A 27,234-nucleotide genomic window follows, 5' to 3' on the forward strand; every position below is an offset into this window, starting at 1 on the left:
ACAGACACACAGACAGACAAAAATTGTTAAAAATGTTATTTTGGTATAAGTACCATGAATACCTACATCCATATGCATTTAAGTAGTTAAAAGTGGTTGTTTTAATATTACAAACAGACATGCCAATTTTCTTTATATGTATATTATTAAATGCTCTGAAAAGAGTCTCGAAATAATGCGCTTCGAACTGAAAGCTAGGGAAACCTCGAAAGAAAACTAAATCTTTTACGCGTGTTTTTAAATCTGAACAATATTTCAAAACACCTTGATTGTGTGGATCTGAAGAAAGCAATAAACTCTTTTGTTTTCCGTTTCTGGTGTTTGGATCTAGCGCAGGCAGCGGGGCGAGTGGGCGAATGCTAGCGCGACCCCATCTCGCCCCACCCAGGCGGACGACTGCTATCACGTGGTGGTTTTTAGCCAGTAGGAGTCTAACATAACCGCTTTGGTGCCCCCGCACCGGTGGGTATCCATGATGGATTATCCCCACGTTAAAAAATAAAAAAGGCAGTGGTTGTGTAATTATATTGGAATAGATTTTCTGTACCAATAAAATAAATGGTAAGCTCTAAGTTTTTCGTTAAGTTTTTGGTAAACTAAAATTAAAAAATGTCACGAGCCGCCTCTGCTTTGTGGTATAAATTATATCTATCGTGCTGCGAGCTATGTCGTGATATTTTATGTAGTCTTGATGAGTTTCACAAACTCTCATTACATCGCCGAAAAATTTTGTATACTCAATCCTGATTTAAAAATCCGAAATATACATATTTTTTTTACACATTCACACACATTCATCTGATCCTAAGATAAGCGACTTAATACTTGTGTTATAGGTAACAGCCGGCTGATATAACTAAATATATATATTTTTATAAATATACATGGAAATAATACATGTATAATTACAAATATTACACCCACACTCAGGCAGGAATCGAACCCACAACACGCGGAGCAGGAAGCACTACAAACTGCGCCAACGGGCTAATCAAAGATTACTGATTTTAATTTTAGTGAAACAGTTTAAAGTAAAGTAACATTTTATAAGCATCCATAAAAATAAAAATAAATATTATCAGAGAAAAATGTTGAAGCTACTTCTAAGCAAAAATATACTTGTCACCGCTTTTCTTCATCAATGTGTCAAGGTTATTGAAAGGAGTTGTTGTTTATAACTTTTAACTAAGTTTAAATATTCTTTATACTAAACTTGAATTCTTTAAAATGTATGATTAATTGAAATCACGGGGAAACTGCGAGTTATTTCACGCATGCGTCCCTTGATTCACCATAATCTTCCGCCGTCGAAGTGCTCACAGTCACTATCGGTCAATCAGTGTATTGGGATGCACTTGTAATATACGAAAAGTTCAGTAAATCTATTCGTGTGCAGGGCGAAGGACAGGACGAGGTGCGGTTGGACGACGAGATGGATCGTGTCGTTTGGAGCGAAGGTGGTTCCCCGCCTCGACTGCAAGGCACCAGCGATCCCGTTCGAGACACCGCTGCGCCCCCGCCGGCTTATACTCAAGGTATGGAAAGTAAATTATTATCCTTACGATTCAATCTGTTACATTCCACTGCTAGGTATAGATCTTTTCCTTCTTGCAGGAGGAAGATTGGCGGATTATTCCTTGTTTTTAAATTATCATATTTTCCTTTATTTAATGAATACGTGCTATTGCGAATTTAGTTTTCAGTTTAGTTAGATTGCCTTCAGTGTTCAATCAAATATAATAACAATTGCTTGTGTCCAAGAGACAAAGGTTATATAAAAATATTATACATACTAAGTAAAAAATTTAAATATATTTTATAATAATAGTGTTACGTATTTTTACCGCTGTAGTTATATGTAATAAAGGATTTCGTTACGATTTCACTACAATCGTATATAGCTTCACTTTTAGACAGTATATTAAGGTGAAATTTATACCACATTTAAAGTTAGATCTAATTACACCTGAGTAAACCGCAGCCAATATCTAATGCAGATTTTACGTAGTCGGAACAAACATGCAGACGAACAAACATTCTAATAATCCTTTTTAGTATCTTTCTTTCTCTAATAATAAGGTTTCCCAATATTTTTTATGTATAGACATAGACGGGTTATATTTTTTTAATAATTGAAGATAATAGGCCAATAATAATAAATCTATAATATAAAAATGAGTCGCTGAATGTGTTGCTAAGCGCAAAACTCGAGAACGGTTGGACCGATTTCGCTAATTCTTTTTTTAAAATATTCCTTGAAGTACGAGGATAGTTCTTACGGAGAGAAAAATTCTAAAAAAAAAATTGTAAATTTTCTAAAAAAGTCTAAAAACTACACTTTTCTATACTCCCATACAAAAGATTTGTGATAAGACTTAAAAGTCAATTTGAACTTTAATACCATACGATAAAGTTTGTGTTAGGCGATACGAAGTTCGCCGGGTCAGCTAGTCTATAATATAAAAATGAGTCGCTGAATGTGTTGCTAAGCGCAAAACTCGAGAACGGTTGGACCGATTTCGCTAATTCTTTTTTTTAAATATTCCTTGAAGTACGAGGATGGTTCTTACGGAGAGAAAAATTCTAAAAAAAAAATTAATAAAATTAAAGAATCGACTGTTAGCCGATACGAAGTTCGCTGGGTCAGCTAGTAATAAATAAAATGATGATTTTAAATATGGATCATTTAAAACCTTACGCGTCGTTTAGTCTGATGGTTACTATAAATAAATGCATTTAAATCAGTATACGAGTATGTTATAAAGATCTAAATCAACAAGTTGTTTACAAAATTGTCAGCACCTGATATGTTTTTTCTTTTGGGGTTTATTTTTAAACGTTTAAGTGTTTTTTTTTTTTCATCATATGTGTAGGTGTAGGAGCTAGTAAAAGAACCTACATTTCACAACAAACAGTTATATTTCCTTTTACAAGAAAAAGTTAAAAATCAATAAGAAAATGATATTTTTATCATGTTAAAATTAAACTTGGCTGAAAAAGTCTGACGAAAAATCTTTTGTGTTGCCCGCGATAATGCGATTAGGAAGCTGTCTCACGAAATGTTTTCATTAGATGCCTACTTTCTTTATTTTCATTAGGTACTTAATTTTTATAAGGGCGTATTTTTTATTTTGTCTGAATGTAATAACAAGTGTTTTGAATAGATTTCGAAGCCATAAATGACAGCTAAATATCGCAAATATTCTTTCTATGATAGATACATTTTCAATAAAAGTATAATATTTCAGATATATTATAGTACCTGGTTTGTGGAATTAAATATAAATCCGGATTAGGGATAGCTCAAAAATGTTTTGTTTAAATATTTTCGGATTTTCGTTGAAAACAGTAAATAATGCGAGTTGACGCGTACAAAAACTTAAATGTACCTGTTATATAATTCTACGTAGGCGAGTTAATTTATCGATTCAATTATCCATTTCAATAAGAGTCTATCAAGTTTGATTGGACTTATATAAAGCTTTAAAGGTAACGAAAATAAATATGTAACTGTCAAATTATATGTATTTACATCTGCTATTTTTTTTTTCCTTTTACGGGTCGTAAACTGGTCACTTTCGTGTAACAGTGTTTTACCCTTAACGTCATCATCATCATCAGCCTATTACAGTCTACTACCGGACATAAGCTGGGGGAGCCCAGGGTACAACGTAGTCATATCCTAATTGCTTAGTAACAAAAAGACAAAAACTGGTTTTGATTAATTCGCTCGCTTCAGCCTGTAATATCCCACAGCTGGGCATAGGTCTCTTCCCCATGTGGGAGAAGTATTAGAGTTTAATCTAAAACGCTGATCCAATGCGGGTTGGCGGATATATTCCGTACTATGAGTAAGGCTAGCTATCATGTATTTATGATAACAACCAGGACCGACGGCTTAACGTGCTCTCCGAGACACATTAGGAGACCCACGAGCACTGCACAAACACCCAGACCATGGCAAATATTTTTATGGCCAATAAAAATGTTTGTCATGTGCGGAGTTCGAACCCAACGCCAGCGCAGCAGCCACAAACCAGTGCTCTGACCATTGCGCCAACGTGTCGTCGTTTGATTAATTGACCAAAGTCATTTATCTCTCTATAAGTGAGTTTCTCCATATGAGTAAAAATTTAAATAATAAAAAATGAAAATTTGGATTTCCTAATAAATACGATTAATATCTATATTTTTTTGGAAAAAACTGTTTTGAAACTGTTTTGTCATGAGAACGTTTTACTAAAATATAACATTCGAGTAGTAGTAATACAGAGAGCGAGTGCGAGGAAAACAATTACGAGACTTGTTGAAGTGAAACTTTTTTAGGCGCATAAGGGTAATTTTTTTATGGATGAAACGCAACGTTTTAATGAAACGGCAACGTTTTTGTCAGACTTAAAAATTAGTTTGCCAAAGAAGTTTCACTTCTGACATGTGTACTTTGTACGCACGCACTTTTTATACCGAATGCTGATCTTTTTGAAGTTATACTTTTTTGGCGCTTTATGGAAAAATTATGAGAGTATTTTTTTGTTTGTTTCATGAAACCATTGCCATGCGTCGTATGCATGCGACGCATACGACGGCTTAACGTGCCTCGGAGAGCAAGTTAAGCCGTCGGTCCTGGTTGTTATCATAAATACATGATAGCGATCCTTACTCATAGTAGGGAATATATCCGCCAACCCGCACTGGATCATACGATTGTTATACTATAGCGTTATTACAAGCAAGTTATAGTAAATCGCATTGTTCATTGCATTATTTGCGCTGCTTTGATGAACGTTTCTACGAGTACCTTTGTGTATCTTAACCTACTTACCAACTCAAATTCACAATATTGTTTCTGGTTACAGTCGTAACGCTACAATGGGTTTGACTTGATTTGATAGTTACACATGTCTGACAAGCTGTTTATGACAATTGATTTATAAGATTATATTTACGAGTACATTTATTAATTATTACTAGTGGTCGCCCGGTGGTCGAAATTCGACCATAAATAATAATAATAATAATAATCTTTATTTCGGGACTAGCCCATATAGTGTTAGTAACAATGATGCTTATAGTCTAATGTTAGTACAATTACATTTAAATAATTAAATAATTACATTTTAATAAATTTTAATAAATAATTTTAATTATCAGTTTAAGCTTTTTATTTTCTTTTTTATTATTAAGTTTAAGTTTTCTTACTTTCAAGAAGTTTCTATTGATTTTTGTCGATTTTAGAATAGTTTTTGTTGAATAAACGGAAAATAAATATGGTGTTTTTTTTTTGTTGTAAATTACGGACTATAGAATTTTATTAATAATTAAATAAAAGATCGTAGTGTTTTTCTGAGATCTAAATTAAATAAGACACGAATATTATAATAAAATCGAAAAAATCTGATTTAAATCAAATGTATCCAATTTAAATTAAATAAATCTATCAAAAATTGTGACGTGTAAATAATCTTATAATCTTGTTCATTATGAGCACCCTACTTCAAGAATTATTTGTAGAATGAAATACTCTGCATAGGATTCGCTTTTACAACCTTGAATCGCACATTTTTTGACCATATTTATTACTTCCGAATAAGGAAATTGATTGTTTACGGTTAAATTTCACTGAAAAAAAAGCCACCGTGGGTCACCATAATTTCAACAAATTAATATGGCTGACGGGCTGCCAGTCTAACTTATATATATTCTAATAATATTCTTTCTTTTTAAATTTCAGTTCAATGCAGTGTTAAAATTATTGATGAAAAATGTTCTCATTCTAATTATAATAATATAAATGTTAGAAAGACATTTAATAAGATAAATTATTATTATTTTCTACCACTCCTGTTAAATTCGGAAACAATACTCCTGAGAACACTTTAGAAATGGACACGGAGCTCTCGAAGCGCTATCTCTCTCGGACCTGATTTCTCTCTGACCAAGTGATTGTTTGTAATAGAACTTATTTCCTTATACATAAGATTTATTATTATACTAGCTGACCCCGCAAACGTTGTTTTGCCATATACGTTATTAAACCCCTTAACCCTCCCCCCCCCCCCTATAACTTAGGGGTATGAAAAATAAACGTTGGCCGATTCTCAGACTTACCCGATATGCACACAAAATTTCATAAAAATCGGTCCAGCCTTTTCGGAAGATTATGATAACTAACATTGTGACACGAGAATTTGATATATAAGATTGGAGACAAATTGACAATGTACGCAGTATGAGCAGCACTCATACCGGCTGTCATATTGACAGAATAGACTTTAGTATGCTGTTGCGGCTACCTCCATATTGCTCGGCCTCGCTTATGTTTGTCGAAGCTCACACGAATTGCTATCAAGCAATAATTCGAAAAAAGTTGTGTCTTTATTAAGACGATTGAGAGAGCAGCAATGGCATAAAAATGATTATAAAACTGTTGCGATGGCGTATTGATTCTTTTTTTTTTTTTGTTAACAGTACGAAAAATAAACATATGCAAAAGTAGTTTATATAAAGTACTGAGTAAAATATACAAAATAAAATTACAAAATACATTAAAATAATCCACAAAAAGAATAAAAAATAATACACATATGTTAGCAATTTATGTTGAAAGCAGATAGTAATATTTATTTCAATTCAATCGTCGCCTCGTCTATGGTATTATCGCTTAGTACAGCGAACATAAAATATGCTAAAGCACTAAAGCTTCATTAACTATGGAAAGAGAAATGAAGAATAATAAGCCTGTAACCTCCATTCATTTATACTCTATATACATATATATATAAAATGAAATATACCTCTGTCATTTCAAAATAATTGTGTTTTTTTCAAGTACATTGGTATAGTTATTACACGATACTAATACTCAGGAATGACTGGACCGATTCTTACGAAATTTTCCCTGTAAGATAGAGAAGGTGGTGGAGCAACATATAGTTTACTTTTAATCCCGTAATTATGAAATAGGAATTTACGTGGGGAAAACCGCGTTTACGGCACGCTAGTACCTACTGCCCAGATAGATATGAAATAATCAAACTTTTTTCTATTAAATACGTTTCATTAAATATGTACATGTACCATTTTTTGTGCGCAAAAAGAACTTAAATCCTAAAATATCAAATTGTAAAAAAAAAATACAAAATAAAATATTTAAATAGTAATAAAAAAACAATTAAATTTTTATACATACATTCTAACTACTCTACTCTTAAAAGAATAATGAGTATCCAGATATAATTATATAATTGTGTTTGCTCGCAAACGAAAAAAAAACCGACTTCAATTACATCGACAAGTAATACAACGTAGATCGACGAAAATAAATAGTCAAGCAACTACGCGTTATCAAAGATTACTCAAAAAGTAGTTATCAGATCTCAATAAAATTTATATGTGACCACTTGATAAACATCAGCTTTCGATTAAATTAAAAATTACCAAAATCGGTACACCCAGTAAAAAGTTATTGCGGATTTTCGAGAGTTCCCCTCGATTTCTCTGGGATCCCATCATCAGATCCTAGTTTCCTTATCATGGTACCAAACTAGGGATATCCTCTTTCCAACAAAAAAAAAAAAAACTATCAAAATCGGTACATCCAGTAGAGAGTCATGCGGTATAATACAACGTAGGTCGACGAAAAAAGCGTCAAGTAAAAACGCATTATTAGATATAACTCGAAAAGTAGTTGTTAGATCTCAAATAAATCTAAATGGAACCAATTGGCACACACCACCTTTCGATTAAAATAAAATTTGTCGAAATCGGTCTACCCGATCAAAAGTTCTGATGTAACATACATAAAAAAAATACAATCGAATTGAGAACCTCCTCCTTTTTTGGAAGTCGGTTAAAAATACTAGTGCGATCTTGGTAAATGAATCTTGGCTTAAGCTCTGCTTTTTATCAGTTTTCTATTTCCTCCCAGGCCACCACTTAATGCGTAGCGACCTCGTTGGGCGACCTAGAGATGGCGTTACCATCTACCTTCGCTCCCACATTTACTCCCTCCAACGTCATCGGTTAATCTATTGATTTATCTCCGATGATGATCCACCTGTTCAACGCAAAGCTCCTTATGGGTGTTAATTGTAGCCCTTTGCCTACTATGTTGACTATTTTGCGTCTCTTGAAAATCGCTTTAAAGTATTTACACCACAGTGTTACACGGTAGTGATTGATGATTGATGGGTGATTTTTTCTTAAGCAGGACTACAGAACTTAACGTCTATGCTCTCTTGTTAACTTTGCAAACATTGTGCATGTTGTCCTTCCCTTGACTCCTCCCCAGAATTTGTTAGCATGGACAATGTCCCGCCAACGCATTCTCTTACCACGATATCATTTTCCTTTTCCAATAAAACCAGACCACCCAAAGTAAAGTCAAGAGGTTTAATATATATACCCAAAGGTTCATCATCATCATTACAGCCTATACAGTCCACTGCTGGACATAGGCCTCCACAAGTTTACGCCAAAAATAACGTGAACTCATGTGTTTTGCCCATAGTCACCACGCTGGGCAGGCGGGTTGGTGACCGCAGGGCTGGCTTTGTCGCACCGAAGACGCTGCTGCCCGTTTTCGGCCTGTGTATTTCAAAGCCAGCAGTTGGATGGCTATCCCGCCACCGGTCGGCTTTTTAAGTACCAAGGTGGTAGCGGAACTGTGTTATCCCTTAGTCGCCTCTTACGACACCTACGGGAAGAGAGGGGGTGGCTATATTCTTTAGTACCGTAGGTACACAGTAACCCAAAAGGTTGTAGGAAAAAATTGCTTTTATCTATAAGATCGCATTGTACACCTTTCTTTGTAAGTATCCTTTTTTGGTTACGTTTCTTTAAAGAGTTTTTATTATAATATTCAACAAGAACGAAGATGCGGGTACAGAGCTAGTAGTTACTACATTATAAATCAGTACGGCTTTGATTTAACTTTATTTATGCTTTTTTATGTTAAATAATTGAAACAGTTCAAACTAATAATTATAAAAAATAATTATTACTTTCCAAGAACGCAATTATGATAAATATTTTTAACAAATAATTTTGATAAGCACGTAAGCTCGGTTTAAATATACGGTATATAAAGCTATTTACTAACGAATATGTGCTTTAATACAAATATTTTCTATTTAATATACGCTAATAAGGCATTAGAGATTTTAGCGCCAAAAATACTCTAAATAAACGTGCAATATTAATTTTATAACTTCAAATGCATGTTTTTAATTTAATTTCTACTTCTCGCGGTTTTACCTGCATCTTTTCCGATCTCGATGAATGTCCTTCACCTATCTAATAATAATAATAATAATAATAATATTTTTTATTGTACACAACAACAATCAACACAATAACATATTACACATAAAGAAGCTTGTACAAAGGCGGTCATATCGCTAGAAGAGCGATCTCTTCCAGACAACCTTTCGGCATATCTACGTAGTGAAAGCGGTAGGGAAGTGTACAGAGAGAAGTGATGAAACTCCGAAACGGCTTGACCAATTCTCATGAAATTTTGTGTGCATATTGGGGAGGTCTAAGAATAGAACAACATCTATTTTTCATACTCTCAGTTATAAGGAGGGGGGGGGGGGGTGAGGTGGTTAATAAAATATTATGAAATTTTTTGTGCATATCGGGTAGGTCTGAGGATCGGCCAACATCTATTTTTTCATATCCCTAAGTTATAAAGGGAGGTTGATCAAGGGGGTTAATAACATATATGGCAAAACAACGTTTGCGGGGTCATAAATACATATATAAACATACGCATAAAAAATATTATGCTTATAAACGAAATACATATAATATGGATAAAAGCGGATGGACGAGTTGTACTTATATCTATGTAGTTATAACTACAACTCGTCCATCCGCTCTAGATTAAGATACGTGGAATCAGATACATAAAATAAGATTCATAGAATAAGCAAGATACGCAATCTCAGCATCTAATCGGCCTCCCCTGACATCCGCTGAACCAAGACTGTAAAAGTTAAATTAGATACATTAAAGCCTCCGAATAGGTTACATGACTTTCTTTTTTATTTATTTAAATTAAGTTAGTTAATAGTTAATTTGTATAAATTGTTTTCAAAACATCATTATTAATAATGGTGGCATAAATTACAGCAAAAGTTTTTTTAAAGCATAAAAAACTCAAATTAAATTATAATTAATTTAAGTTTTATTATGCTTTAAAAAAAAACTTCTAATAAATATTTGATAGCACATTCTTGTGGACTATAATAATATATAAATTTATTTACAGACGGAGAAAGTCAACCGAGCAGCTCAGACATAACTTCTGTCACCCCATCACCACATCATACTACAAGTTCTGATCCTCAGGTAATTATTATCAATTTATGGAAACGTTAAATTCTTATACAATTAATTTTTCAGTCAAATGGCACATCGCAAAAGTAAATTTGGAAGTTTTTTATATTTAAAGTAATTTAGTTACCTGCTCGGTTACCCTTTTGAACAAAATATCGATCGAGTCAGACGAAAATGAGGGTGTTATTATACATATATATAATATAATTGTATACCATGTGGCTTAGAACGACTAGACGACTTAGGTGCATACCATATATATATATTACCGATCATAGACTGTCAGAATTAGTTTACATTATTTAATAAGCATGCGACACTTTACGATCAATATGATAATGATCATTGATTCAATAATAAAGCGGTACCACAATAAAGTTTGCGGCAGTAGCGCACCAGCTGGCTACGTGCCTTACCGACTTCTGTGTACGAAAAATTCTCACATAACAAAGTTTTTAAATAAGAAGTTTTTTTTTTAAGTTAGTTTTTTTAAATAATATTATTATAAATACTATTTTTTAAGTTATTTGACTACAATTAACTGAATAAAAGTACTCGTCCCGAAAAATTCACTACTTGTTTCAATAATAAATAGTTCTAAAGCTTGAAAAAAGTATTAATGAAAAACTTAAGCTCCACTTGTTGCTTCACTCGAAATAATACATTTGACCTTTTTTAAACAGTGAAAACAACAAGATATTAGAACAGTTGTTTTAGTTCTGTTAGTTATTAAGTGCTATGTCCGCATTAATACTAACATAAAAAATTATAAACTGATCTATGATGCTGGCATGCGAGAGCATTATATTGTTATTATTATTTATTTATTTCACATTAACATACAATGTACAAAAGGCTTAATATGCTTAAACAAAACCATTCTCATAAAATTAATGGAATGGCTTACGCGAGTGATGACGATACGAGTTCAATGACTATAATAATCTAATTAATTAAATTTATGGAACAGATGTCAGTGCAGTGGTCAGATTCGAATTCAGCTTTGGCTTCTCGTGAAGATGATAGACACGTGCAGTTCGATGGTCATCAGAAACCGCCTCTGGTATTGCTTGACGACGCCAGCGAGGAGCGCAAGGCTCAAAGACATGAGTGAGTATATTAATAAATAGATTGATATTTTTTTATAAAATTACAATATATAACTAAACAAAGGGCAAAGGTTAGATCACATTAATTATTATGACTCAATTCAGACATTGTAACGTTTCTCTAAAACGTTTTTCCTGAAACTTTTAGCATTAAAACGCGGTTAAAATTTACTATTTCTACAAGTAAATAAATGCAATTATTTCCGACTTTTCCGAAAAAAGATAAAATATCTAAGTAACAAGTTATAAAATTTATTTATCGTATGACTTTGGATAAATCTATTTTAACCAATGTAAACTTTTCTGTAGCAATAAAAATAAAATTTGAGATCAGTGCACTGAATACGTCGGAAATAGGTACTATAGATTTTCACGTCTTTGCTTGCTGCATTTTCCACGCCTGTTCCTCTCACAAGTCTGAGTTGAAAGAATTAAAATTAAACAGTAGATTTTTCTTTTACAGTTTTAGTGTTTTCATTTCTAATGTATGTTTTGTTATAATTCTATTTATTTTACTTCTGTGTTTTAAAAGTTACAATTTGAATTAATTATAATATTACAGTATGACGATTATAAAAAATAAAAAAAATAAAAAAATATATGAAAAAAAGTTCTAGTAGAAGTAGTAATAGTTCCACATGTATGTTCCACATATGATGTTGTTGGTGCATAAAAAACTTTATAATGAATATAAAAAGAGACATTCGTCATTGACGAAAATCAAAATCCTATTGACGTAACCGATGAATTGTGTGAAAGTTGGCTGGCGCACTTTGCCAGACGTGGCGCGGAAGTGTCATCTGGCTGCGAGACGAAAATAGTATAAGAGTCTCGTGACTTTGGCATTGTAGCTAGTCGAAGAAACCAAGTTCAAACTTATTTTCCGCAATCGTATGTAGGCGGTGCGTCTTTAATGAGCTTTCGATTACGACGCTCGGGGCAGACCTATTGCCTGATTCCCCTTCCGATATGCCGGTGACGTATTCTGGGTCAAAAGACGTGGCACACAAACGGTGAGTGCAACCAGCCCCACATGAGATTTCGTTACATATTTGTAGATATAGATTGACATAAAATATTATGAGAATTTTTAGTTACCGTGAATTGTAGAAGTGAATCCAGTAGGTATTTACATTGGAGATCAGATATTCAAAATAGGCTTTATCATGTCGATAAGTTTTTTGTGTATAGTTGAACACATTGGGTAAATTAAAAATAATAATTAAACTATAAAAAGACTTAATAAGCCGTGATAAACTTCGAAAAAGTTGTTTTATTATAATAATTGAACCCGTAAAATATTCAACACCTGAAGATTTTTCTTGATTCGAAGAAAATGGGTGGTTCGAACGTCTTGCTCCATTACCTTCGTAAACGCAAGTTACGGCCACCACGCAGGCGGGTCATGCTCTGTGGTCTTACCGTCCTTTTGTACGTTAACTTCGTTCAAAATATTAACTTATATTAAATAATCGAATAACGATGAAATAAAATATTCTGAGTACCTATTATTTCGAACGTGTTATTATTCCGTAACCTTATCTTGTGTAGGTGCCTACTATCATAAATTAATTTCTAGACAATAATAAGCCCTAAATGTCAACTATAAATCTGTGTAGTAAAAATTGCACGCATTTTATTAAAACGCTTGTACACAGACAATCTTAAAGCCTACATTATGGTACAACTTTTTGAAATAGACCAGCAAAAAGCTTTACAAAACTTAAAAAATGGGAACTATGGTAGCTGTTCACATGCCGACTTATCAAGTAATAAATTTTTATTGAATTATAAAATAAAATGTAAGCAAATTTTGTATTTAGGTATCAGTCACATACACATTTATTGAATGTTGTTTTAATAATCACATGTAAAATACATACGCAATAGTTATTTAACGCTTAGGTACGCTAACAATATTCAGAGTTATTGACTAAAGTGAAATGATAGTTCCAAGCGTCTCTTGATCCGACAATATGATTTATAAGTTGGTAAGTCCGTAGTTGTGGGCATATGTCAAAGCTCTTAAACGTCAGATTTTATAACGTCGCTCTTAACGCCAGATTAACGTTATCCTTATAAAAATTTCAGCAACATTTTTAAAGAAAAAAATACTAATTTGCAAAATATGATGACAAATACTTTCAAATACTATATAAGTACTCCTTTCTTTATCAAAAGCTCATCATTTTTTGCATATCGCGTTTCGTTATAAAGTTTAATACAAAACATTGTTATCAAAGAAATTAAAAATCAGCTAACATCATATAACGGTTTTACAACAATTTGCCATTTTACATAAAATTTTGTAGTTAAACTAGTACTGATTTGACTGTTGCGCTGGCGGTTGCGGGTTCGATCCCCGCACATGACAAACATTGTATTGGCCATACAGATGTTTGCTGTGGTCTAGGTATTTGTGCAGTCCATGCGGGTCTACCCACCATAGATTGGAGAGCACGTTAAGCCGTCGCTTCCGGTTGTTATCATGTACACCTGATAGCGGTCGTTACTCATAGTAGGGAATATATCCGCCACTGCTAGTAGTGGGATATTACAAGCTGAAGCGTAAGCGTAAGCGTAACATTTTATAGTACGAGTAGGTACAGTATAATTTTGTATCATATTTGCATCTTCATCATTATCGTGCTGTTTTTATGAAAAAAATCAGTCATGATGGACATATGAATGGAAAAAATGCTTATTGATATTTAAAAAATCATCTTTTAAGAATCATATTGACAAATAATTTTTAATTTTACGCAATTTTTGCTCATCATTGCGGTCATCTAGCGGTAAATAAGAAAATAATGTACGTATTTTATGATATGGTAAAACCGGGAGAGATGCCGCAGTGGGATAGATACCTCATGTTCTAAAAACCTAACATCCCGAACTCACAAATAAAAATTAATCGCATAAGTAGGAGTCGAAGACATCCCGTACCTCGGATATCCACAGATATTCGTGTGGCAAGGACGCGTTTGGCTCGTGTGTGTAATTTTCTCCGTGGCGAAATTTAAAAACACGTCAAAGTTTAAAAGGTTAGTATTTAAGGTTGTATAATTTTATAAATAGTAATAAATTCCGTTATATTTTTTATCACGTCTATATACTGGGTCATTGAGTCTGCATATAGTTGTAAATAGATGCTATTTTGTTTATAACTTATTTAAAAAATACGTGGGCATCTATCCCAATCACAAAGGATAGTTGCCCTGATTTTTTGAGGTATAGGTGCCCTTAGACTTGACGCAGAGTGATGAAAGGTACAGAAAGGGCTCTGAAATTAACTTTTCATAAATAAAAAATTCATTATATGTTTGTACGAGAATTTTGTATTTTATGTTCCTAAATTCGATTTTTTTTGGGGGGGGGTTTGTATATTCTATTACAATCTCTCAGTGGCTCATGCAGCCATGTATGCTCCTAAACATCGAGAGTTTGCTAGTTCGATTCCCGCCCGGAAGGGGTGCTTGCATTTGTACAAATATTTCTTTCCAGTTTGTAAGTCTATTCTTTAGGGTCTCCCCACTGTGCCTCGTAGATTACGTTAAGCTGTCTGTCCCGGCTGTTTTCATATACATCTGGTAGCGATCGTTACTATCTATCCCTTCATTCACCATATACAGAGTAAGTTTATATGTATAATTTTTTGTGTGTCTGTTATATTTTTTATGTATTTAGGTATATTTATGTTTGGATGTTTTACTGATTCTAGCAGAACTATGCCACGAAAATATAAAAGAAAGGAAGAAATGCGAGCTCGAGTATGTTCTTGGACTATAGAAAACCTACAGTCAGCTTTCGATGAGAAAGTATGATTGTGCAATGTGCATGTTGACACTTGATATGAATATTTTAGACCAACAATTAAGAATTTATACTTTTGTTGAATAAATGCTTGTAAAATTTAATTAAATTTATATATATATAGTATAATCTGTGTGATATAAAAATTATATTCTAATTATAACAATTAAAAGATATAAAAAAACACAAATTTTTTTTCATTGCTATGGCCCATGTTTCTTGGAGACAATCGATGTTTTAGGAGTAGCCTAACCTAACATTTGGTTTTTGGTTTTTCGTTTACACGGTTTAAAGGGCATCTATCCTACTCACTATTTTCACGGTGAGGCAACTATCCATATAGGTAGGCATCTATCCTAAAAAAAAGGGTTCACGAAAACCTAATTTCTGCTTAATCTGCATTGGCTAGGTTGAAAAAAAATAGTTATAATTCAACATAAAGGATTGAGCTAACTACATTAATAAAAATTATTCGTATAAAAATCATATTTTTAAAATTAGGTGGCTATTTCAAAAAGTGAGGCATCTATCCCGGTTTTACCCTACCTAGGTATTTCATATGAATAGGGATTTTTTTCACAAAATCTGCGTATGAATTTCTAAATCAACTTTTTTTGTATATATTATGTAAAACTATCTAATTATTTCATTCACAATTGTAGTCGTCACTTACATCCGCACAAGGCACGTAAATTGTCGTTGCAAGAGGGAGTTCGTGTTGGTTTAGAAGGAGAGCGTCGACACTTAGCCGGTCCTACAGATGAGCCCTTACCCGAAGCTGATCAAGATGAACTTCAAAGCCATCGTAACGATGACCAGCGGGCTATGCGTCGTCACAAGATTCAGCCACGGGTAACTTCCATATTGTTTGAGATAATGCAATACATGCATTTAAGCCTTCATTGTCACCTGTGTTTATGATAAATATCGCCTAAACTCGAGTTTGATAAATAAAATATTTCGCGGTAGTGTGCTATAAAATTTAAATAATTATTTACTTTAAATGGTTTTATAACTGAATCGCAAATAATACAATAGTTTCAATATTTGTTCCCAATGTACTAAATAATAAATATACTTAGTACATTGGAAACAAAAACTGAAAAATTATTATACGATATTGAAAATAGACGACACGTTGGCGCAACGGTCACAGTACCGGTTGCCGTGGTCTGGGTGTTTGTGCAGTCCTAGTGGGTCTCCTAACGTGCCTCGGAGAACACGTTAAGCCGTCGGTCCCGGTTGTTATTCATGTACTCTTGATAGCGATCGTTACTCATAGTAGGGAATATATCTGCCAACCCATATTGGAGCAGCGTTGTGTATTAAGATTTGATCCTTCTCCTACATGGGTAAAGAGGCCTGTACCCAGCAGTGGGTTATACAGGCTGAAGCGATGAATAATACCCGCGTAGTCTCAGATTAAAAAAAACCGTATTATCTTGATCGGTGGTCGAATTCAAGAGTGCTTTGGCTACTTACTGTGGTCACTTATATCGATGTGACAACTATGATACCGATGTTACTTCCTTTTTAAAAAAAATAATACATTTTTGAGTATGATACAACGTATTGAACTATTTCAGGGTTCGACGGTGCATGTTGGCCGCAAGGACGGCGAAGATAAAGTGCAAAATATTTTTTCTGATGCTACTCTAAAAAAAATGTACGACCACAGCCCACACTCAGTAAGTTCTATCCTTTAACCTTTCATTAAATCTTAAAATCACGTTTATCTTAATGAAAAACAAAACTCTTATCGGATTAATGACGTGGTCTTCCTATGTTATAACTGATATAGGAAGAATTCGTTTGATATATTGTAATCGACGAAGATTGCAATTTATCTAACACGTAAGATACCGAGTTAAATTTATTAATTCGAAAATCGCATTTTTGACACAGTTTGACTCAAAATGTCCAATACGCAGGTGTTCGTTCAATTAGACGAATTGCTTGCAACCGAAGATGGGGATGCAGAATGGAAGGAGACCGCTCGATGGATTAAGTATGAGGAGGATGTGGAGGAAGGATCAGCTCGGTGGGGCCGACCACACGTCGCATCTCTATCCTTCCACTCCTTACTGAACCTTAGGCGATGTCTCGAAACTGGTGTTGTGCTACTTGATCTCGATGAAAAAGACCTTCCTGGTGTTGCGTACAGGTACGTTTTGACGTAGTTGCTTTTTCTATAGTTATATAAGATGTTATGAAATCATAATGGCATATTGAAGTATTGATTTTCGACGTGAATTCCAAGGTCGAAAGCAATTTTTTATTTAAGAGTTTTAGATATTTTTTTGCGTGTATATTGTGATTAAGCGCAAATATAAATGTTTATTTTTGACTGCTAACTTGGCAATCTTATTCTATTTATTATTATTATAATACTTTTACTACAGAAGTCTTTTGATTTAATGCATACTAAGTAATAGCTACCATCACAATTTCGACATTCTATAATAAAACTACAAAATATAGTAATTATTTATACAAATTTTATTTAAAGGTGAAATTTTAAAATTAACATACAGGGTTGTTGAGAGCATGGTATCAGAAGGGCTTATTGAGGAAGACGACAAGCCAGTTGTTATGAGATCTTTACTGATGCGCCATCGGCACGTCCACGATGATCGCTTCCGCTTTTCCATCAGCGGTCGAAAGCAGTCATCTTACACTAGTTTGCAGGTACGATTTCAATTTTAAATAATATCATTTTGAAACTACTTTTATTTTAGTGATTTATAGCTAAATGTCACACTGAAGTAATTGTAATTTTGAAGTGAAATCAATCTTTTCAGATTATATAATAAAAAAAATGTTAAATACGCGTCTTTTTTGATAAGATTAATTTTTAAGATTCTTATAAAATAATTAATTACCTTGATATTGTAAAAATATCTGATAAAGATTTTCCCACTATCACCATCACTTCTTAATTTATTGAAGGTTTTTGCTGAATGCGCAAAATACCTTTTATGAAGCTAGTATGTTTCGTATTTTTTACTACCTTCCTACATTTTCAATGGTTATTAAATTAAAATTTACGTTTAAGGATACAATTTAAGATAAAATACTAAATATACTATATTATGTTATAGGGCAAAGTCAACAAAAAAAATGTAATAATTATACAGTTTTTTGGGCCTTTTTCACCAATAAGAAATAATCAAGTCAAATTAAAAAAAGTCGGAAAACGTATTAAATAATATAATAATATAAAATATATATAATATATAATAGTGTTAAATAATATATATAATAGTCTCTGTCTTACGAGGTCTCGAAAAAAATGTTTTCTTCGTCGAAGGCTATGAGTTTTTATGTATTCATATTTAATTATTATATAGTTATCCACACTATATATTGTATAGTTATCCACATTTTGTCCTTGTATTTTTTACTTTAACTGTAAAAACTGTTAAAAGATCCAGATCTACGAATTTATTGTACATGTATTATTCACTAAAAATTAAAACTCTATCTATAATATTTGCTTGTGTTGCTATGGATCCAAATCTAAAAGTTTTTAAATACTACTACGATTTTTGAATGATGTGTAGGTAAAGTAGGATACTGAGCGATCGGCGACGAATTTGTTTTACGCATCGTGTAGAGGTCGCAAACAGAATACAGTATTTATAATGAAGCAAAAACGGGAGGACAATCCTCCCGTGACCATGGTTGCTGTAAAGCATCCGAAACGACGGGCATCTAAAAAACTTAATAAACCGCGATAAAATCCGAAAAAGTTATTTCATTATAATGAATGAAATTAACGTAAACATTCTCAACCAGAACATAGTTTTGTTTAGTACAAAAATTATAATACATGAAAAGTCCCTATGTAGTATAAGATTTTAAATCAACATGGTTATTTTATATTACTAAAATTATTTAAAACGGGATATTCACCATGTTTTAATTTTCATTTTGCGGAGCTCGATATTTCAAAATTATCTACGAATCGTTCACGAGAGTTAAATGAAAATAAAAAAAACATACTAAAAATTCCTGTTTAAAATAAATTTGCACTTCAACTTGTAATATCCCACTGCTGGGCATAGGCCTCTTTTCCCATGTAGGAGAAAGATCAGAGCTTAGTCCACCACGCTGCATCAATGCTGGTTGGCGAAAATATTGACCATGTACCAAATATTACCATGAGTAACGATCGCTATCAGGTGTACATGACAATAACCGGACCGACGGCTTAACGTGCTGGTGATTAAGTTCTAATCCTTATTCTACATGGCGAAAGTAGCCTATGCACTGTAGTTGGACGTTTCAATTATTGATATGTGAAAATAGCAACATATTACTATTATCATCCACCGCTATAATGTGTGACGTGTCCACCGTGATGAAATAAAGTGTTGAAGATTAAATTACAAAATAAAGCTTCAAAGACAATCGTTTTAATTTGTCATGGATTTACTTATCTTTACCATAGTAATACATTCAAGGTCAGTAAGAACCATTGCTTATTATTTTGTTTAAATAAAAGTAGACATAGCCTTCTCATAAACATTGTATTATTCTATCACTTGATATGTATTGAATTATTATTACTAGCAAAATGAAAGTTAGTTGTTCAAACGAAGTAAATTTAGATTCAATTTGCCTTTAAGATGAACTATTTCTCATCAAATATAGATGTAAATTATTTTATTGTTATTTAAAAATTAGGATATGATACAACGTAATTTCTTAAAACTATATATACAAAAAGTTCAATAAAGTGGTTTTATTTCGGTGGGATAACAAAATATGTTATGCAGTCGCTGTGGATGGAGGAAGGCAGCACAGCAGCCCTTCCGCGGCCCTCATGTGCCCTTTGTACGACGGCCATTGCCTGCCGCCGGCATAGCGCCCACGTCTTTGTATGAATCATTCTATTTTGCGTGATGCCCAAAGCCTTGCACGCATTAGCCATTGCCAGTATTACGTACCACCGAACAGCAACAGTCATCCTTTGGCTACATTTCAGTTTTCTTTGCTTGTATTAAGTCTGAATAGAGAAGTATACTATTGTAGAGTCATTTCACATACATGTAGAATATGTTGCATATATGTGTATACGATTGTGTTAAACAAGGTTGTAGCTAGAAATATTTTTCAATGTTCGAGGCTATTATCGTCTCATATTTATTGCGATTTTTTTTTGTTCATTGTTATATGCGCCATTCATTTAAATGCTTAGAGATCACTTTTGTTAGTGTCTACAGTTGACAAGAGACATTATTACTTTTAAGAGTAAACTTTTAAAATAAATTATCTTTCGTTAACCACGTACTGCGATTTTATATTTGTATATATCCATTGACTGTTATTTTAAAAAAAAAGGCATGTTGTCAATAACAATATCACAATTATGTTATTCTAACTTTGTGAGTTATTATGAAATAACTTAATTTTTTGATTTTATGAGATAGTTGTTGTATATGAGCGAAAATACAAAATTATTTTGAAGCATTTTTTTATATTAGATAATTTTATACATATTAGATATTTTATATATATCTTTGATTTTCTGTTATAAATAATTTTTATTTGTTGTATGTAGAATCTTTCGGATCCGAAAAGACGACGCAGTTCGTATGCTCTTCCTCTTGATCGGCTTGAAACGCGCAAGAAGTCGTCAGCAGCTGCTTTAGACATGCGTGAAGTTGAGTACTTAGCAACTGGTGCAGTCGGATCACAAGATGAACTACGTCGAGGACATAATGATTCTATCTTGAAACGTATCCCAGGCGATGCAGAAGCTACCACCGTACTTGTTGGTGCTGTTGGTTTCCTCGACCAACCAACTATTGCTTTTGTCCGTCTCGCTCAAGGGATTCTCATGCCATCCATCACAGAAGTCCCAATCCCTGTGCGATTCATGTTCATTCTTCTTGGTCCAACTACAGCAGATCTGGACTATCATGAAATCGGTCGCTCTATCTCAACTCTTATGTCAAATCCAGCTTTTCATTCGATCGCCTACAAAGCAGACGACCGTCGTGAACTATTGTCAGCAATAAACGAATTTCTGGACGATTCAATTGTGCTGCCTCCCGGTGATTGGGAGAGACAGGCATTATTACCATTCGAAGAATTAAGGGCTAAAAGTGAAATGATAAGGCGCAGAAAACGTAATGCTATTGAAAGAAAGCGTGCCGCCTCTAATGCAGTTGCCCCTGCATTGGATGAAAAGAAAGCTCTTCTTGCCGCAGAGACAGGAGGATTACCTGAGAAGGAACCTGACGATCCCCTTTCAAAGACCGGTCGTCTTTTTGGGGGTGAGTAGCTATCAAAAATATTACAAGGTACCATTAGATATTAGTATAAATTTTAATACAATTTGTTAAATTACTAGGTGTTGTAAGAGATATGAAAAGACGCTATCCACATTATTTATCGGACTTTCGAGATGCATTAAATGGGCAGTGCGCTGCGGCTACCATTTTTATGTATTTCGCAGCACTTTCATCGGCGATTACTTTTGGTGGATTATTAGCCGAAAAAACTAATAGACAAATTGGTATTTCCGAGACCTTGGTAAGACAACAAATATATCTAGATATTCATTCTTAGAATGTCAATTTAATTGTAACTATTATTATCACGATCATTTGCTCATTACAAATTATTATATATTTTATTTTATGTATTGGAAGTTACAGACAATAATAAATTGTTTTGTTTTACACTTCTAAAACTTATTAAATACCAATCAAAAGGCTTTTTTCTGTTCAGGTGTTCACATGCGTGGGTGGCATATTTTTTGCCCTTGTAGCCGGCCAGCCGATGATGATAACGGGAGCTACAGGTCCTTTATTACTTCTTGACGATGCGCTTTTTGTTTTCTGTCGATCCTACGGGTTTGATTTCTTGGCTGCACGAATGTATTGTGGACTTTGGATGATAGTTATTGCTCTTTGCATCGCATCTATTGAAGGCAGTGTAGCCGTAAAAAAGATTACAAGGTACATATAATTAATACAATAAAAAATTTAAAAAAAGCTTTAATTTATGTTTGTGCTGCATTGCAGTGCTGTGTGGCTACGGCACTAAAGAATTTAGCCACCCCCTCTCTTCCCGTGGGTGTCGTAAGAGGCGACTAAGGGATAACAAGGTTCCACAACCACCTTGGAACTTAAGAAGCCGACCGATGGCGGGATAACCATCCAACTGCTGACTTTGAAATACACAGGCCGAAGACGGGCAGCAGCGTCTTCGGTGCGACAAAGCCAGTACTGCGGTCACCAACCCGCCTGCCCAGCGTGGTGACTATGGGCAAAACACATGAGTTCACGTTATTTTTGGCGTAAACTTGTGGAGGCCTATGTCCAGCAGTGGACTGTATAGGCTGTAATGATGATGTTTGTATTTAAATAATCTTGTAACTTGAAAAAGAAATCTTTGACAGTATTTTACTCAACTATTTGTATATTAATATTGATTTTCAAATACCAGGTTCACTGAAGATATATTTGCATTTTTAATTTCGTTGATCTTTATATCGGAACCGATTACTAATATCATCAACGTATACCGCTCACATCCACTTGGTTACGATTACTGTCAAAATAATACCGAAATCATCAACAACGGAACTACACCAACGTTAAATTCAACTTTACTAAATTCTACAGACTTAGGTAAAGTTTATTTTATATTTGTATAAATTATATTATAGAATATAAATATTTTTATATTTATATAAAAAAATGCAGAAACATAAAATTTTGGTAGAATTTTTCCCAAATAGGCTATATCGCATCTCAATTAATTTTCAATTTCAATTCCATTGTCGATTATTTATTACTTGCACTTCAGTTTGTGTTTAATGAAAATAAAAAGTGATGTAAATGTAATATGTAATGTTTTATTTAAATAAAAAGTTAAATTTTATTAGTACAGTTTATGTTATGGTTATAATTAATTAATGTTATATCTAAGTTATAATTAATTATATCATTTACTAAAATATAACCAGAAAATGTGAATTCTGTAACAATGTATGGAAATTTTGCAGCAAACGTTACTGTGATTCCTGCCCCAGTTTACCAAGGAAAGATGCCGCCGCAACCGAACACTGCTCTTTTCTGCACAATGCTCACCTTAGCCACCTTCATCATTGCCTATTATTTGCGTATCTTCCGCAACGGAAAGTTCTTGGGGCGTAGTGTAAGTGTATATTATATTGAATTCTGATACGATAAAAAAATTAAAACGACTGTTTTTAATTTATTTATAACACTTACCGCTATTTTATTTTAAATTTATTCAGGCTCGTCGTGCACTTGGTGACTTTGGCGTACCCATAGCCATTGTGTTGATGGTTGGAATTTCTTGCCTAGTACCCGTTTGGACTGAGAAACTTCAAGTGCCAGATGGCCTTAGTCCTACCTCTGATCGATCTTGGTTGGTTCCAATGAATCCAGGACTTGAAACGATTCCATTTTGGGCGGCTTTGGCTATGGTGTTACCAGCCCTCATGGTCTACATTATCGTATTTATGGAAACCCACATTGCCGAGTAAGATATTTTAAAATGATATGAAACGAGACTAAGACATAAAAAATAACTAGATATTAATTAAATGTAAACTTCTTGTTAAGTACTAAATATCATAAATGAATATTGATGTTTTTTATGTCTTTATATGAGCTATTACTTTTAAATTAAGTTTAAATTGAAGCATGAGTACTCATGAAAAAATTAGTGATTTAGTTTACACACATAATTATAATGTTGCTCTGCGCGCTAAGCGAATTCTGTAGATATTAAATAGGTACATGTTATTTTAAAACTGATGCATGTAAATGGTTTGTTTACGTTGAGGCTTAAGTTTATATGATAATCAAATATGGCTTTGCGAATTCACTCATTTCAATAAAATATTTCTAATAGGTTAATTATTGACAAGCCGGAGCGCCGTCTAAAGAAGGGCAGCGGTTTCCATATGGACATCGTGGTAATGTCGCTTGTGAATGCGGTGTGCGGCATGTTCGGCGCACCCTGGCAGTGCGTAGCGACCGTGCGCTCTGTCAGCCACGTCTCTGCACTCACCATCATGTCCACCACGCACGCTCCTGGTGACAAGCCGCATATTGTTGAAGTCAAGGGTGTGTTCTTTATACTAATGTTATAAAGATGCAAGATTAGTTTCTTAGTCTATAATTTATATCTACATAATATATATAAAAACGAAATAGCACTCACTGGTTAATCATAAAATATCAGACACTATTACACCTACAAACTTGAAATTTGGCAGGTAGGTTCCTTATAGATCTTAAACATCCGCTAAGAACAGATTTTACGAAAATCTACCCCGAAGGGGGTAAAGCGGGGGTTGGAAATTTGTATAAAAGTCTTATGTTTTTGAAGTAAGAAACTTGAAATTTAAAATGTATGCTCTATAGATGATGTGAAGGTGTACTAATAATGTATATTTAGAAATCAATTTCCATTTTGAGGTAAAAACAGAGAATGGTAGTTTGCATGTAAGTCCAATGAAAAATAATATCCGTCGACTTCATTGATTTTAAAAATTCGTCTAGATATTGAGTTTTTTATCTTTCTTTTATTTTTTCCTTTCATTAGTTAATTAGGTTTTTCGATTTTTTTTTTATTATATTAATTAAAAATAATGTCCAAATAACTAAACTCACGCGTACGAAGTCGTGGGTGGCCAGTAGTCGATAATAATGGAAATCCGCAAACTGATAATACTGGTTAATACTGATACTTTAAACTATGAGCTTTTTTAAATAAATATCTATTTAAAACCATTGCTTCCGTCATCAAGTCTATAGCTTATATCGAAATGATTATGTTGCAGTAAATGATTTCACCAAAGTATAAAACATTGTGCATAATATAGGTGTTAAGTGTCAAATCATTCACTTAAAGTATAAACGATTTGTCTCTTTTACAGAACAACGCTTAACAGGACTTTTGGTATCATTCCTTGTTGGAATATCGGTTTTGGCATCTGGGTGGCTACGGTCAGTGCCGATGGCGGTGCTTTTTGGAGTTTTTCTCTATATGGGTATTTCGGCTCTTGGTGGTATACAATTCTGGGACAGATGCATTTTACTACTGAAACCCGTTAAACATCACCCACAAGTGCCGTATGTCAGACGTGTAAGTTTTACTTTCCGAATTTTACAGTAATACGATACTAACGGCTTTTATAAATGAATTGTAAAACAAAAATATCTTCGAAAAGCTATGCTGTTACGTATAATGTCACTTAGTTTTACTGATTACTCTGACTTATTTTGCATTATAAAAAAGTAATTTACACATCGCATTGAGTTTGAACTTATGATTTAAGCAGTTGATTAAGGTTCACAGAGCTAATAACTTACCTAAATATATATAAGATAATTTATTATTCGTATTGATAAAAATGTAAAGCAATCGATAACATGTTTGTTATGATAAATACTCTAATTGAAGATCTACTAGCCGGATTTACAATTATTTTACTTTATAAAGTATTTAATCAGAAAGTAAAACACAAACAATATGATTTGTGCCAATTATACACAATATTGTTATTACTTGTAAAGTCATACATCTGTCAATCAGTTTTTTCAACATTTTTACTAGTTTCCTCAAGCATGTAATCGTAATCGCTTAACGGGTTTAAGGTCTGCTTCAATGGCACTTTAAGTCATTATCATGCCCTACTTACTTTTTCTTATACAATTTTTTTTTACAACAACTTTTTTTAATTACAATTTCATCAATATTATGTGTATGTTTTCAGGTACCAACATTTAAAATGCACCTGTATACACTTATTCAACTGGCTGGAATATGTGTACTGTATGCTGTGAAGTCATCCCGTTTCTCCCTTGCTCTTCCCTTCTTCTTAGTTCTGATGGTCCCCCTTCGAATGGGTTTAGTTTACCTCTTTACGCCTCTACAATTGCGTGCGGTATGTATGAATAATAAATATTTACGTTTAAATCTCAATTTCCTTATATTATTTTAGCTCTTCACTTTAGACGTCCTGATACAAAAGAATTACTAATATTTTATGTTTTATATGATTATTGCTTCTTGTGATATTAAGTTTCTAAAGTTTTTGTCAAAAAATATGATGATATTCATATTATACTTGTATAAACAAATCCAAAAAGTCAGTATAGTAAAAATAAAAATGTAAAATACATTTCGTGCCACGTGTATGGTGTTACGTAAGACAAGCGTGATCTAATACTCTAATATTTATAAATAGATTAAACCTAGACAATTGCTCTTTTGCCAGTTATTTATAAAATATTTTTTTTTACAGTTGGACGGTGCTCAAAAAGATATCGACAAAGACGATGAACCAGATTTCTACGAAGAAGCGCCACTGCCCGGATAGGATGTAATTTTCCAAACTCGTTGCAAGTTCACGTTGAAAATTCGTACAATTTAGATTTTCCTACCAAATCTGCTGAACTTATTGTTAGTTGATAAATCAAATTGACGCTAATGCGGAAAAAAAATTAAAGATTGTTGTTGTGAATGATATTTGCTTGGACACTACCTAGTTTACGAGTGTAATTACAATGTATGTTGAACATATCTACAATTTACGTACAAACTTTTAATGTTTATTTTATTCTTATACATACTCGTACAATAAGACGTAAGATTAAAAAAAATTAAAATGCCAATATTTAATATTTATGTATATAGTAGATATGTCAATAATTTTAAACTTATATACACGTAATGAAACTTTTTTATTTAGGGTATGTTTCATCGGTTGTGGATAATCAGTATTCAGCATATAAGCTAGGAATAGACTTTAACAGCGTAAAATATATTCACAATTTTAAAGAGACATTTATCCCATCACTAAAGTAGAATTCGATGGTGAAAAAGAAAAATCCTTCATAAACTTTTATCTGTTGGATATCGTCATGTGTCATTACCGTTAACTGCAACAGGTGAAACAGGTTCTAAGTATCAT

At 33.2% G+C, this 27,234-nt stretch overlaps 1 protein-coding gene and 1 long non-coding RNA gene across 2 annotated transcripts in view; both read left to right on the forward strand.

Annotated features, from left to right (window-relative positions):
- Window positions 1–26,784, forward strand: part of LOC123668371 (anion exchange protein 2) — a 64,440-nt gene extending 37,656 nt beyond the window's left edge. The window contains exons 2-19 of the mRNA XM_045602102.1: window positions 1,397–1,535; window positions 10,274–10,353; window positions 11,312–11,451; window positions 15,926–16,115; window positions 16,850–16,951; window positions 17,195–17,427; window positions 17,798–17,951; window positions 20,045–20,146; window positions 20,830–21,547; window positions 21,625–21,806; window positions 22,005–22,234; window positions 22,725–22,909; window positions 23,323–23,438; window positions 23,542–23,789; window positions 24,165–24,379; window positions 25,195–25,403; window positions 26,035–26,205; window positions 26,566–26,784. Of these exons, the coding sequence (XP_045458058.1) occupies window positions 1,397–1,535; window positions 10,274–10,353; window positions 11,312–11,451; window positions 15,926–16,115; window positions 16,850–16,951; window positions 17,195–17,427; window positions 17,798–17,951; window positions 20,045–20,146; window positions 20,830–21,547; window positions 21,625–21,806; window positions 22,005–22,234; window positions 22,725–22,909; window positions 23,323–23,438; window positions 23,542–23,789; window positions 24,165–24,379; window positions 25,195–25,403; window positions 26,035–26,205; window positions 26,566–26,640 (3,489 nt within the window). The 3' untranslated portion in view covers window positions 26,641–26,784. The remainder of the gene's footprint in view (window positions 1–1,396; window positions 1,536–10,273; window positions 10,354–11,311; window positions 11,452–15,925; window positions 16,116–16,849; window positions 16,952–17,194; window positions 17,428–17,797; window positions 17,952–20,044; window positions 20,147–20,829; window positions 21,548–21,624; window positions 21,807–22,004; window positions 22,235–22,724; window positions 22,910–23,322; window positions 23,439–23,541; window positions 23,790–24,164; window positions 24,380–25,194; window positions 25,404–26,034; window positions 26,206–26,565) is intronic.
- On the forward strand, window positions 12,398–12,961 carry LOC123668372. Its single transcript, XR_006745572.1, has 2 exons — window positions 12,398–12,463; window positions 12,784–12,961. It is a non-coding gene; the product is annotated as an uncharacterized LOC123668372 (long non-coding RNA).
- Window positions 26,785–27,234: the final 450 nt, after the last annotated feature.

Source organism: Melitaea cinxia, chromosome Z (assembly GCF_905220565.1).
Source record: "Melitaea cinxia chromosome Z, ilMelCinx1.1, whole genome shotgun sequence".
In the NCBI taxonomy this organism is placed as follows: domain Eukaryota; kingdom Metazoa; phylum Arthropoda; class Insecta; order Lepidoptera; family Nymphalidae; genus Melitaea; species Melitaea cinxia.